The 15521-nt window shown below is 28.6% G+C and overlaps 1 protein-coding gene and 1 long non-coding RNA gene across 4 annotated transcripts in view; one reads left to right on the top strand and one right to left on the bottom strand.

Moving 5' to 3' along the window:
• Positions 1-15521, top strand: part of LOC127283063 (transcription factor Sp8) — a 58703-nt gene that overhangs the window by 9053 nt on the left and 34129 nt on the right. The window contains exon 1 of one of the 3 annotated variants that reach the window (XM_051307725.1): positions 9772-10224. The exons of the other annotated variants lie outside the window; for them this stretch is intronic. Within the exon in view, the coding sequence (XP_051163682.1) occupies positions 10138-10224 (87 nt within the window). The 5' untranslated portion in view covers positions 9772-10137. Of the gene's footprint in view, positions 1-9771; positions 10225-15521 lie in introns of those variants that run through there. 3 annotated transcript variants of the gene reach the window in all.
• LOC127283075 (uncharacterized) overlaps positions 13114-15521 on the bottom strand; it is a 39680-nt gene continuing 37272 nt past the window's right edge. Inside the window, exon 3 of the long non-coding RNA XR_007843296.1 lies at positions 13114-13510. This is a non-coding gene — a long non-coding RNA (uncharacterized LOC127283075). The remainder of the gene's footprint in view (positions 13511-15521) is intronic.

Genomic DNA, 15521 nt, shown 5'->3' with positions numbered 1-15521 from the left:
CGAATATCTTGGTCCATTGTACCTCGGATGCTGTTGGTCTATTTAAAAATTGCTTCATACATTTTCTACACAGCACTATATCTGGAGATAACTCTCCTGTGCTATATTTTTGGGAGTTTTTCCCAAAAATTGAAAGTGTCACATATTTTTGGTCCATTGTAGCTTGGATGCTGTGTTGGTCCATATTCAAAAAGTGCCCCACGCATTTTTTGTAGAGCAATATTTTGGCAGCAATATCTTCTGCTATTTCTGAGAATTTATCTCAAAAAATAAAATTTCGAATACTTTTTTCCACTTTGGTCCATTGTTCCTCGGATGCTGTTGGTCCATTTAAAAATTACCCCATACATTTTTTACAGAGTACTATTTGGAGATAAATATCTCCTGTGCTATTTTCGGGAGTTTTTCTCGAAAATTGAAAATGTCAAATATTTTTGGTCCATTGTAGCATGGATGCTGTGTTGGTCCATATTCAAAAAGTGTCCCCATGCATTTTTTGTACAGCAATATTTTGGGATATAACACTTCTGCTATTTCCGAGAATTTATCTTAAAAAATCAAAATTTTGAAGACCTTGGTCCACTTTGGTCCATATTATACCTTTCGGATGCTGTTGGTCCATTTAGAATTCAAAAAGTGCCACATACTTTTTTTGTGAATCGTACTATATATATCTTGGGATAACTCTTTTGCTATACCAGAGAGTTTATTATCTCGAAAATTTCTAATGGTCCATTGTAGTTCGGATGCTGTTATGATGAATTTTAATAATTAATGGATATAAGTATAGAATTTTATCTAACGATATGGCGTTGAGTTTACACAAGTCATATTCTCAAACGCATGCAGATGCAAACGATGAGTTTCGCGTGCGAGAGAGTCAATCCAGTAATCCGCAAGGATTTACGAGATCCAGAGCTGATGTGTAATCATAAAATCATCATAAGCGGGGAATGCATAATTGAGCATCAGAACGGAACTCCGGGTTCTTGTCGACGAGTGAGCGCAGATATACGTATATATATATATATAAGTGAGCACGTCACTCGCATCATTTCCGGTCACGAATTAGGTAAATGCGTATAATATCCACGTTGTAACGAGAAAACTCGTTGCCTTGTATATATATACCCTATATGAGCAATAAATTCGTATACCCTCAACGAAGATATGCAACATTATATTCCATCTATTTGATCTCTCGTAATTAGCAATAATATAAACAAAAAGAAAATTGCATATTATGGAGGAAAAAAATGTTCTTTTGCTTTTAAACCGCGCGCATTTTATATTACAAAAAAAATCTGGTGTAATTTTTTGTTTTTCTTTAAATCTGAATTAGTAAAAAATTTTAAATTAGTTAAAATTTTTACTAATTTTTAGAAAGTACCAGTACTGCATTTTTTGGTGTACACTGAGAAAAACAATTAGTTGCGATTACCATTTTGTTAGTAAGAGTATTTTTGCTAATTTATCATAGAAAATTAAAAGGCATTAAAATAAGCTGCAACACGCTTATTATTTTAATCCAATTTTATTTATTTTAATACCAAAATGGATTAAAATAAGCAAAATTGGATTAAAATAATAAGCGTTGCAGCTTATTTTAATGCCTTTTAATTTTCTATGATATTAGTTACTGTAACCAGTTAGTTAGTCAGCCTAACCATTTAGTTAGTAAGGTAACTAATTAAATATTCCAACAAACTAATTAGTTAAACCAACTAATAAAGTAGTTATGTCAACCAATAAAAATAGTAACCACAACTAATAAATTAGCAGCATTATAGTTTACTAACTAAAAATGGTAACCCCAATAACCAATCTTTTCTCTCAGTGTATAGGGAATAATATGTTTTCATTTTTAGCCCTCTATTCATTTTTTGAATAATATGTGACGAAGCACGCGCTTACAAGCGTGAACTTTAAATTTCATGTTTATAAAAAATTTCTTCCTCTTAAATATCGATCATCTCATCTTTTGTGTCGAATTTGACGTGATCTATATACTTATCGGACTTCTGTGGATCCGATCAAAACTTTCAATGATGGATCGGTTGATTATTGTCAGACTATCTTTTCTCGTATATATACAGAAAGAGGAAGAGAGTAAAAGAGAGAGAGAGAGAGAAAGAGAGTTGAAAGGGAAAATGGGCATCGCGCGCGGGTCTGTGAGGGCGGATAATAACAGGGCGGCATTTTTTTGACTAGGGAAAGATGGCTTCGACCTGACTTTTTTTAGAGAGAGAGAGAGAGAGAAGGCTCTTTTGCCATGTGGTCATCGAGAGATGCTGATGGACTAATAATTACTAGAAACCAGCTTTCTCTCTCTCTCTTTTTTTTTTTTTATCCCACGAGATGCCCATCGAAAATGACGGTCCATATATAAATCCCCCCCCCCCTTATTTTATTTATATTCGCCTATATTTTTTAAGAATCAGACGAGATCGTCGCCTAGCGGGACATTTAATAATAATATCGCTGGACGCGCGCGGCCATTGAATTAACATATCATTATGACCCTTATTAGTAAATATTAATTTTTGAATAATGTGAGTTTTTTTTAATTCTCTTCCATTAAATTAATTACCGTTAATTTCCTCCGTTTTTTTAGTGTTTAATTGTTGTTTATATAAAATTATAAAAATACCTTTTATTTATTTCCCTATGGATATTCTTATAAATAAAATTTATTTATATTTATAATTTCTATCCGGCTGCTGTGAAATAAATAAAGTTTTAACCTTTATTTGTCACTGTGGGTCTAATGGACCTCGAATAATAAATATTATTTATAACAAGCAAAAAAAAAAAAATGATAAAAGTTCTCCCTTCGAGTAACTTTTTTTACATCCTCCTCCTCCTCCTCTTAATACATCAGGGAATCGTTAATAATTTCAATAAATCATCGACATGAATTCTTAGAAAAGAAAGTTGGTTCCTGCCATGCGATATCATTGTATTCTGTCTCAACAATACCAATATGTATTTCGCCGTCGTTTTCCCCTCTCAAGATATATACATATATATATATATGTGATAACTGCAATCGTACATGGAATATAGGGTGTTACGGTAAAAATCATATTTTGCTTTGCTATTCCGTTTTCTAATCGAAGAGAAATATTGGGAGAAGATAATAAAACATTTTTTTTTATAATAGATATATCTTTCTATAAGAGACTATAAATAAAACAATTTTTTTTTTCATTATAATATCAATTTTTAAGATTGCTTTCTATTCTCGGTTATACTTCTATTATCAACTAAATATTTCCCAGGTGAAAAAATTAACATTACTAACGTTACTAATGTTACTAACGTTAGTATCTATAAAAAAATTAAGAGTTTCTAAAATATATTTTCACAGAAACTTTGCCACTACTTTCCCATTACCACTTTCACTTCCACTTAAACTTTTTCTAATTCTCATTCGCATTTCCATTCTCACTTCTACTCTTTCTAATTCTCATTCCCACTTCACTTCAACTTTGTCTAATTTTCATTCCCATTTCCACTTTTTTATATTCATTGCTACTTCCACTTTTTCTAATTTTCCTTCCCATTCCTATTTCCACTTCCAGTTTTTTATATTCATTGCCACTGCCACTTTTTCTAATTTTCATTCTCATTCCTATTTCCACTTGTTTCAATTTTCATTCCCATTTTATCTTTCACTTTTTTATTTTCATTACAACTTTTTTATATTTTCACTCCCACTTCCATTCCTAATTTTTTAAATTTCCATTATCACTTTCACTTTTTCTAATTTCCATCCATGGTAATTAAAAAAAGTGGAAATGGTTAGGTAAATAGAAATTAGAAAGAGTTTTAGTCGAAATGGCAACAGCTAATGAAAATTAGAAGTGGAAAAAATGGGAGTAGAAGTGGGAATGAAAATTAGAAAAAGGGAAGTGGAAATAAAAATTAGAAAAAGTGGAAGTGGAAATGGTAATGAAAATAAAAAAGTGAAAATGGGAATGAAAATTAGAAAAAGTGGAAGTGAAAGTGGAAGTGAAAGTGGAAATGAGGATTAGAAAGAGTGGAAGTGGGAATGGAAGTGCGAATGAGAATTAGAAAAAGTGGAAGTGAAAGTGGTAATGTAAATAAAAAAGTGAAAGTGAAAATGGGCATGAAAATTATAAAAAGTGGAAGTGGAAATGGGAATGGGAATGAGAATTAGAAAAAGTGAAAGTGGAAACGGTAATGAAAATAAAAAAGTTTTCTTCAAAAATACAATTTAGAAACATTTTCTTAATTTTTTTATAGGTACTAACGTTAGTAACGTTAGTAATATTAGTAACGTTAGTAATGTTAATTTTTCTACCTGGGTTACTTGAATAATTTTTATTTTAATTAAATAAATTTGAAATTTCTCTATTTAAAACAAATTTTAATTTATGGAAAAAAATCTTTATCTGGGGAACAGCGATATATTAACAGCAAAAATTTTCGCTGTTCCAGTGAAACTTATATCACTGTTCCAGATGAAGATTATATATGTTCCGTGATTTGATCAAAATAAAAATTATTTGGAAATATTTATTTGATAATAAAATCAACGATTATTTAAATCAAATAAATTTTTTTTTTCAAAAAAATAAAAAAAAATAAATTCTTAAATTATTAAGAAAATAAGATTAAATTTTTTATCGTTGTTGAAATAATTGAAATTTCGTGTGTTAAAAAAATGACAATAACTATAAACATATTACGTATATATATATATATAATACTCGAAGAGGTGAAGGTTGTGAATTGCAATGTAAACGTTTTACGTGCACTTTAATTAGCACAGACGAAGTGGTGGTATTTCGTGATGATAGGTTTTCGCACGAGACACCCTGTAATATCTGACATCCCATTGCTTTTGAAACGAGCCTTAATCTCCTCCTTGTTACAAGCAAATATAAAACATCCCTCTCTTTTCTCAATGTAACACCTCACCCCGCCACACATACACACACTATTCTTTGTATATTTTCTTTCTCCTCATATATATATACATATATATAGGGGTTGGGAACCTAGTTCACACCCTTTTGTGAAATCGGGACACGCGATGTTCGCATCATCAGCACTACATAATACACGTCAAACAATGTTTATATAATAAGATATGATAAATAAATAAAAACAATATAAATTTTTTTAAATCAAAATTCTAAATCTAGTATATTATTAATTTTTATATTCTTAATTAAAATTAATAATAATTTATTAATATTATTAATTTAAATTAATTTAAATATAATTATTAATTATAATATACTTTATAATATTACGTAATATCATTAAAAATATTATTCATTAATAAATAAATTATTAATATTTTGTAATGAAATTGTAAATACCCAAAGGGTATACAAATCAGTATTATTATTATTATTATTATTATTATTATTATTATTATTATTATTATTATTGTTATTATTATTATTATTATATTATATTACTATTATTAATATTAATTAGATTTTAATTATAATTATATAATATACACGCAGAGAAATATTTTATTGGCGTTTATTTTAGACAAATAAAATTTAGTTGAAGCAAATAAAAACATATTTGTCTGAGAGCCTAAGAACTTTTTATTTGTTTTAACTAAAAAAATTTATTTAGAACAAATAAAATTTTGTTTAGCGTAAATAAAATTTGTTATTTAACTCAAATAAAATTTATATGAAACAAATAAATATTTATTTCACAGAAAATTAAAAGGCATTAAAATAAATTGCAACGCTTATTATTTTAATCCAATTTTGCTTATTTTAATCCATTTTGATATTAAAATAAGCAAAATTGGATTAAAATATTAAGCGTCGCAGATTATTTCAATACCTTACAATTTTCTGTGTTGTCTCTGAAAAAAATTGTATCTTTTGTTTAGGTTATTACTTATTAATTAATTAGTTATAATTAATAATATTATTCTCGATATTATTAATTATTATAATTAGTAATAATATAATTAATTATATTATTTTAAAAATATTATTAATTATTTATTTCTTTAAAATAATTTAACCTTGTTTATTATTTTTTTTTTCATTATTACATACTCTAATTATTTCAAACATTGTCGCGGTTTGAAAAATCAAGAAATTTATATTCTAATAACTTAATTGTGTATAATAAATGAAATGACAGATATAGAAATGGAGACATATAATACGCGTGATTAATAAGATGATGATGATGATTTTTTTTCCTCCACACTCCACTTGGTAAATAATAATTATATATAATATACACACAAGTGTCGAGTGTTTTTACCAATGAAGGTAATTTATAAAATATGATGCAATTTGTATATACGAGGTATAGGATGTCCATAAATGAACCGAGAAAATTGAGGACGGAGATTTAAAAAAAAAAAAAAAAAAAACGAATTAGAAATTAGACGAGATAAGTGGTTTTATGAATGGATTTTTAGAAATTATTATACGAGTGGCGCCAAAGTCATTTCATTTCATTGACGAAAAAAAAGCTTTGATCCTAATGTGGTAGAAGACCTTGTGTCTATATACAAAAAAAGTAATTCATCATTGGTGCGTATATATATATATATATTATATGTATGATATAAATATGGAATACGTATGGATAAAACATTCTTTTTAAATCCGTTAATATCATTCATAAAATTAATTACTAAAATTGATAAATAGACAACAAATTAAATACTTTATTAGCATCAAAGAAATGTTTTCTTTAATTTGAAGATTTATTTGATTTAAAGAAAATTTTTTTATTCTAAATTAAACTCTTTTTGAAATCGAAATAATTTTTTTTTTGGTTCAAATAAATATTTTTTGATTTAAATAAATATTATTTCATTTAAATATAAATTTTATAAATCTTATTAATAAACTATAACGGTCACTAACTTTCATATATATACACAGAAAATTAAAAGGCATTAAAATAAGCTGCAACGCTTCTTATTTTAATCCAATTTTGCTTATTTTAATCCATTTTGGTATTAAAATAAGCAAAATTGGATTAAAATAAGAAGCGTTGCAGCTTATTTTAATGCCATTTAATTTTCTGTGTATAAATATAAATTTTATTATCGCTAAATAAAATTTTATTTCACCTTAATTAATTTTTTTATTTCAAACAAATAAAAAGTTATATTATTTTTTGAAACGCAAATATAAATTTTAATCTGATTCAAATAAATTTTATTTGTCCTAAATAATCCAAAAAAAAAAGTTTTTTCTGAATGCTAAGCGCAGCAATGAGAAAAAATATAATACTTATTGTCTCAAATACAAATATATAAAAATAGCTTTATATAAAAAAAAAAAAAAACTTAAAACTGATTATATTCATTTATAGATAACAACTTTATAACAATTCTTATTTTTCAGTTACAACAACGCTCTATACTTATTTTTCCTGAATAATTTTACCATATATTATCCATACGTATATATAAATTTTAATATCGTTAAATTATGTATATATGTCCTTATAAATGTTTTTGTATATATATATATATATATATAGAAAAGAGAAAAAAGAATAGTACAAATTTATTTCGGTTTTTTTTTTTTTCATTTCCCCGGGAATAACTTAAAAACAATAATCCGGTACATTAATAATGTAACAGCTTTTGAGTTACCTTATGATTTCCACTGAAAGGGGCGTCAAATATTCAAAAGATAACGACTTGCTAGGAGTCCATTAAATTCTTGAATATCATGCAATATCAAGAGAGCTGCCTGCAGACGACCTTATAAGGGAAAAGTCGTAGAAACTTGAACAAGCACTATATAAATGATCTCATAAGGCTTCTAATGTGTTTTTAATCGGGAGAGTTTGAAATTCAAATCGTATCGACTCTTGTTTCTTATATAATATAAGGACGACGGTCTGATGAAAGAAAGGGTCAATTACTATATACTTATATTTATATAGTGCCACTCTGTCGTAACCACACATTAGTCTATTTATATATATAGAATTAAAAGGGTTATTGACCACAATTAACGCAAATGTGACTTTTATATAATTATTATTATACTAATAAAAAAAAATTTATTTGATTCAAATAATCGGTTATTACTTCATCAAATAAATGTTTACTTAACCAAATAATTTTTATTTGAATTTAATATTTTGTATTTGGAAATTTACTATATTTGAAAAAGAAATATAATTTGATTGATTCAAATAATAATTATATTCATCTAGAAAAATGATTTATTTCAAACAAAGATAATAATATATTTGAGTTAAATAAACGTATATATTTGTCACAGAGAAAACATTTATTTGTTGCGAGTAAATATTTATTTGTTGCAAGTAAATTTTATTTTTCATTAATAAAATATTTATTTAAATCAAATAAAATTTACTTGCAACAAATAAATATTTACTTGCAACAAATAAATATTTATTTGAAACAAATAAATATTTATTTGGCTCTGAGACAAATATATCTTTACTCTGGGTGTTTAAGTACAAATAAATATTTATTTGATAGGAAAGAAATATTTATTTGTCAAATAACCGTTTATTTGAATCAAATAAATATTTATTTGTCAAATAACCGATTATTTAAATCAAATAAATATTTATTTGTCAAATAACCGATTATTTGAATCAAATAAATATTTTTTTCAATGTATCAAAAATTGTTCTATAAATTTTTTTTATCAAAATTTAATAAACTTGGTATGAATTTGTTATACTTTCGAAACCACATTGAAAAAAAAATTTACTTGTTTTCAATAATCGATTACTTAATTATAAAAATATAAGTATTTGTCTTAAATAATTTATTATTTAAATCAATGAAACAAACAGTAAAAATATTTCTCCGATTTAATGAAATCAATTTCTTTGACAAATTTTTCTTTGCAAAGACAATTTATTTGTTTCAAACAAAATTTTTTTGAATCAAAAAAATCATCTTTGTTTCAAAGAAATTTTTTATTTAATTCCAATAAATGTTTCTTCGACCCTACATATATATCATTATTAGAATTTTTTTAATTTAATGCACAAATTTCTTTGAATCAAAAAAATTTTGAAACTAAGCTTTTTTGTTTCAAAGAAAATTTTATTTTAAATGAAAGATAAAATATAAGTCAAAAGAAATTAGTTTCTTTAAATCAAAGAAATATCTTTTCTCTTGGGTGTAATGTTATTTCTTTCAAATACAGAAATTATTTGTTCAAATAAAGAAATTATATTGCTTCAAATATAATTTATTTAATTCAAATAAATTTTTTCTATCATCCGAATATGCAACGACAAAAAAAAAATTAATAATCCACCAATGGCCATCTTTAGAAAAAAAAATTTCGATTCATATAACTCAGTGTGTATATATGTAAAGTAGATATACATATAAAAAAAAGGAAAAGAACAAAGGTTTAAAAAAAATACGTGAGCAGAAGATAAAGGAATAGGGGTGGGTTGAAACGGGGGGGGAGAGAGAGGAAGAGAAGTAAAGAAGAGGCGGAAGAGTTAAGTCGCTGCGCGTGCTTATCCCCCCCCTTCAGATTCTACTCTTCAAGAGACACAGAGAGAGAGAGTAAAGTGTGTGCGCGCGCATTTCACGGTTAAATTACGGTTCGCTTCGAAGATATAACATATATAGTGGTGGGGGAGCGAAAGTCCAAGTGGGCTTTGCTTAGGGGCGGATTGGGGGCGGTGATCCATTCTCCCAGTTACCCGCCCTACAGCTCTGCCCCCTTTTTTTTTTTACTCTCTTCTTTTTCTCTTGCCTGCGGAGGTCTCCTCGGCTCGGCTACAATTCCCTACTACCAAAGCACATTCACTACACCAAACCCGGACGTGTTTGAGTGAAGAGAACCCCGATCGTGTTTGCCCGGCAGTCTGTCACGGGGCGAAGAGCGGGAACCATCACACGCTTAACCGGTTCCCCGAAAAAAAAAAAAATTGTTTTTTCTTCAACAATATATTTTGTTTTTCCTTTTCTCTTCTTTGATCCGAGTGTTGAATAATTTTTTTTTTTTTCCTCCCCTTGTGTAATAAATATATATATATATTTCGAGATAAAATTTTTTTATTATTGACGCAAACATTGTTGTCAGAGGGAATAAGTTTGCTTCCCTTGGGGAGCTGGACCTCTGGCAAAGAGAGGCCTATCACGAGATGTTGACTGATATGACACCAGCGGCGGCTGGTCAACTCTATCCTCAACTACAATCAATCAGCAAGACACCAGTTCATGGTCATGTGGTGAGTGTGTTATTAATTCTCAGTGTTGTGATATAATAGAAAAAGAAAGTTCACCGTCGGAAAATGTGTCGGCTAAAAAAGTGCATGCGGATATAAGGCCAATTGAATATGAGAGAGGAGAGATTTTTATCTTAATCCGCAGAGCAGGTAAAACCTGGGAATCTTAGATCAGGTGCTACTGTCTGACTTGTCACCTTACGATGGTTTTTTTTTCGATCAATGGCCATGGATAAGATCAACGGTCCTGTCGGCAAATTAGTACCTGCTCAGTCTGCCTTTAGTGTCTTTGAATTAGCTTCTTCTTATTCCTCCTCTTCTTCTTCTTCTTCTTTTGTGTATATATACTCTCTTTGATCATTTTGTGCCGTGTGCTCCTGATCCTTATCGTGATTGCCTCTCCGAATGAACATAGTCATTCTGTCTATTAGAGATGGTGACTCTCCTATCAATACATATATGCGGATAATTATATGGTTCCTACATCACTCTCTTAATGTTTTCTTTAGAATTTTATGAACCTTGATCACCTCAAAGATAACAGGAAAATTGTTGTCTTTAGATAGCAGTTGTTCTTTTTTCGTTGACATTATTATTTTATTTTTTATTTTTAATGCTAATCTGTAAATTGTGACTCTACGGAGAATCATATACATAAATTTCTGTTGTTGATCTTTTCGAGCCTCTGAAAAGTCTTTTCTAAGACATGAGGAATCAAGTATATATTCTGCTTTCTGATTTTGAACCATTCAACAACCTTGTGCAGTATCTGTTTCATGAATCTAGTGCTAATTCTTCTTTTTGATTTTGAACCTTGTGCAGTATCTAAATTTTTTGTTCCAAGAATCAGGTGATAATTCTTCGTTTTGATTTTGAACCTTCTCCAGCATCTAAATCTGTTTCAAAAATCAAGTGCCAATTCTTCGTTTTGATTTTGAAGCTTGTGCAGTATCTAAATTTTTTATGTTTCGAGAATCAGATGCTGATTCTTCGTTTTAATTTTCAACCTTCTCCAGCATCTAAATCTGTTTCAAAAATCAAGTGCCAATTCTTCGTTTTGATTTTGAAGCTTGTGCCACCAGTATCTAAATTTTTGAATCTGTTTCGAGAATCAGGTGCTAATTCTTCTTTTTGATTTTGAACCTTGTGCAGTATCTAAATTTTTTAATCTGTTTCGAGAATCAGGTGCTAATTCTTCTTTTTGATTTTGAACCTTGTGCAGTATCTAAATTTTTTAATCTGTTTCGAGAATCAGGTGCTAATTCTTCTTTTTGATTTTGAACCTTCTCCAGCATCTAAATCTGTTTCAAAAATCAAGTGCCAATTCTTCGTTTTGATTTTGAAGCTTGTGCAGTATCTAAATTTTTTATGTTTCGAGAATCAGATGCTGATTCTTCGTTTTAATTTTGAACCTTCTCCAGCATCTAAATCTGTTTCAAAAATCAAGTGCCAATTCTTCGTTTTGATTTTGAAGCTTGTGCCAGTATCTAAATTTTTGAATCTATTTCAAGAATCAAGTGCTAATTCTTCTCTTTGATTTTGAACCTTGTGCAGCATCTTTATATATTCAAATCTGTTTCAGAAATCAAGTGCAATTCTTCCCTCTGTTTCCTAACCTCTGTCAACAACAGTATCTTTAAATTTGAATCTGCTTCCGATTTGACCCGCATTAAAATCCTATAAATACTTGTACTGGTATTTCGGTGTTCATAAATCTTCTTTAAATTCTTGATCCATCTTTTCAAGTATATTCTATTTCTAAAATCTTTTGTTTGAATTTGCAAACATAATTCTGGTACCAAATCATCCTCTTCTATAAGATCCTAATTATATATATTCTAATTCCACATCATTCTAATGTACCATCAAAGCTCAAAACTACATTTCTGCCACGCACTCGAAATGAATTATCATTCACCTATTCCTTAAAATAGCATTTCTTTTTATGATCCTCGGAACAAAAATCGAAAAAGAATTCACAATAAGGGAAATCCTCTTTTGGTATATAAGAGGGAAAAATCCCCCTTGATCCCTATGCGGATTATCCGTTTCTGTTTTGACGTGCCAGTATTCAGAATATATTTAACTATTACTATTTCAACATTAGTTTTCTTTATATTCTTCTAGAAATAAGATTCTCTTTTTTTCTCTCTCTCTCTTTTTCGATGAAACACACACGTGTTCGCGAATTTTATTTTATGACTCGGCATAAGGACGCTCTCGCCGATGATTTACGAGTCAACGTTTTTTTTTTTTTTAAAAAAAAGTAATTAAATCCTCTCGGCATCCAAAAAAAAGGCATATACGAATATTAATTAAGTGCGTAGAAGTCCTTTTGGACCGCAAACATATATTCTCTACTGAAAATTAATCTTGACGACACACGTGCGTGTCACATTTTTTTTTAATATTAAATTTTTTTTTTTTACCGAAAAAAGAACTCTCCAATAAGGTTTTTTTTCTAATTCTTGCGTCATCGTATACGCCCTTACTTGAACTTTATAATAAAAACATAAGCTAATATAGCCGGCACGATTCATCGATATAATCAATCGACAGTTCGTAGAATTGGAAAAGAAATCGCGCGCGATGAAAGAAAAAAAAAAAAAAAGCACCTGCTTGGAAGATAATTTGCTTCTTCTCGTCGGGCGATGATGAACTTTCATTATCATTGGCGGATGTATATATAGTCTTTCGAAATCTCGCAGGCAATTTGTCATATATAGAGGCGCGCACCTTTGAGTCAAACATTAAGCAAATAGGACCATATGTTCTTTGAAAAAAAAAAATGTATATTTATATCCTTAAATATCCTTTCTCATCTTTCAAATGATTTATTTCCTACTATATTATTTTTACCGTACTTCTATCCGGAGAAGGATTATTATCATCATCATCATTTTGCAAACATAATTTTTATCTTCATTTGCAAAGTTTTCTTTTATCATATTCATTTAAGATAAAGTTACAGTAAATAAATTTATTTGAAACATATATAATTCATTTTACCAAAAATTATCCTCATTAGCTGAGGGGAACTTTTTGTAATTCAAGAAGCACTTGAAATGTATCAAGTGTCCTTATATATATATATATTTATATGTTGTGGAGTCCTTGTGCAAAGGACCCTTAAGGATCAAAGGGACCTACCTGTATTATATCCTTCTGAGCCAATTATTTATCTGATCTCTTTTCAATTTTGGAGCATCACTTGACAGGATGCGTGGGATGCAACTTGATCTCAACTTCCTCTCGTCACTTGACGCCACACGTGGAATTCCCCTTCACACTGTGAAAAAAATTTCAAAAATTAACATTAAATATAAAAATTTTATATTATTTTATAATAGTAAAAATTATTATTTATTTATCATTATTCTTTGCAAATTTTTTTTTTTTGTCTTTAGTCTTTTACTGAAACATTGTTAGAGAAAAAAAAAATTTTTTTTTTTTTATAAGATATTGCGTAAGGAGATTTTGTTATTTTCAAATTTTTCAATTCTCGCTCCACTTCACTTTTCCAGTGGTGGGTTCAAATAATCCGTTAATCCGATTCGACATGTAAAAGTAGTACTATGTTCTTTTGAAAAATTTAAGCGTCGCTCGGCTGACATTCTCGAGTAGCTATGACAATGGACTGCGAAACGGACACAGAGTGAGCTTGTTGTAATGCATTTTGAGCCATTCGTCGCACAGCGGGAAAGAAAAAAAAAAAAGACCCTTTTTATGTGTGATCCATATGTACAGTTATACCTGAAGCACCAATTCACACCGGATATTCCGGACTTGTCAACCTAATTTGTCTTTTTTTTTTTTTTTTTTTTTGAACATTTTGTTTTCATACCAACCGCAAATACCTCATATTCAATTTTTACACTAGAAAAAAAGTGACACTTTTTACAAATATGAATTGAATTTCTGAAAAATCTTTTGTAGTTTTCGCACTTTACAAGTGTAAACAAAAATTGAAAAATTTTTACCTCTTTTATGTATAAAAAACCAGGGAAAGGATGACAGTTGACCCTTGATAATGGAGACGAAATTAGTGACCAATTATCGAGAGTCAACTGTATTTTTTGTTTTTTAATATCAAAATATCGAAAAAAACGTTGCGATTTGAAAAAAGAAAATAAAACAGTGAACCCTTGATAAATGGGACAAAAATTATGGTCAAGTGTAGTTTTTTAAAATTTTTATCAATTCGATTTGTTGTCGAGAAACAATTCGGTAAACATTGCAATTGCAATAAGAAAACACTGAACTCTCGATAATTGAGACAAAAATTATGATCAATTATCAAGAGTCCAGTGTACTTTTTTTGAAAAGAAAAATTCGGTAAACATTGCAATGGCAAAGAAAAATAAAATAATGCCCTCTATAGTTGAGACAAAAAATGATGACCAATTATCGAGAGTCTAGTGTATTTTTTCTTTTCGAGAATAATTTTTATCCAAATATCAACTCGATATTCTCGTATGACGCTTGATTAATGTTTCGTAAGGAATGTATGATTCTTCAGTTAATTTACCTATCATTATGCCCCCATGTTTAACAACACAGGGACAAATTGGCGAGTTTTTATTACAGTCGTTTATAAGAAAACGCGTTTCTTTAAATGTTTTTACGATTTTGAATGATAAATAGGTAATAAAAAGTTTGAGAAAAAAAAAAAAAAATGAGAGGTGTATATATATAACCCGCATAAAGAGAGAGGGGCTGGTGTTTCAATGTTATATTCAAACTGCGTGTATATCGTGTAAGTAAAGACTGAGGTGTAAGAGTCGCCATTTATAAACGACCCGGTGTAACTTGTCGCATTTGTGTGTGATCGCGTTTTCTAAACGGCAGATGTTCTCACAGTGACAAAATAGCCACCATTCTTCATTCACGCGAACACTATAATATATTATATTATATATATATACATATATAGCTAAAAGCGGTGTTCTTATAAAGTTATAATATGATTGATCGATTTTCAAGCAATGAGCCTGCCAATATGTCATCAGAATTAACAATTTAAAAAAAAGGTGTTAACTTTCTTTTTTTTTTTCTTTACTTTGTTGAAATATTTGACAAAACACTTTTTTTCGGGGGGCAAAAATAATTATAATTACAAAATGAAACCAAAGAAAAATACAAAATTGAACAAATTATTAGAAAATACAGAAAAATCATAATTTATAATAAGATTTTGTAAAATGTTAAAAAGAATGTCTTTTTTTTAGGCAAACTTATAATTTTTTAAAGCAATTTTAATAACAGTATACAGTTTTTTTATTATTCTTTGTCTTAATATT

Source organism: Leptopilina boulardi, unplaced genomic scaffold (genome assembly GCF_019393585.1).
Source record: "Leptopilina boulardi isolate dan_hultmark-lab unplaced genomic scaffold, ZJU_Lbou_2.1 LbouV2_305, whole genome shotgun sequence".
In the NCBI taxonomy this organism is placed as follows: Eukaryota; Metazoa; Arthropoda; class Insecta; order Hymenoptera; family Figitidae; genus Leptopilina; species Leptopilina boulardi.
The sequence above is the reverse complement of the archived record's forward strand: the minus strand, read 5'-3'. Positions and strand labels throughout refer to the sequence as shown.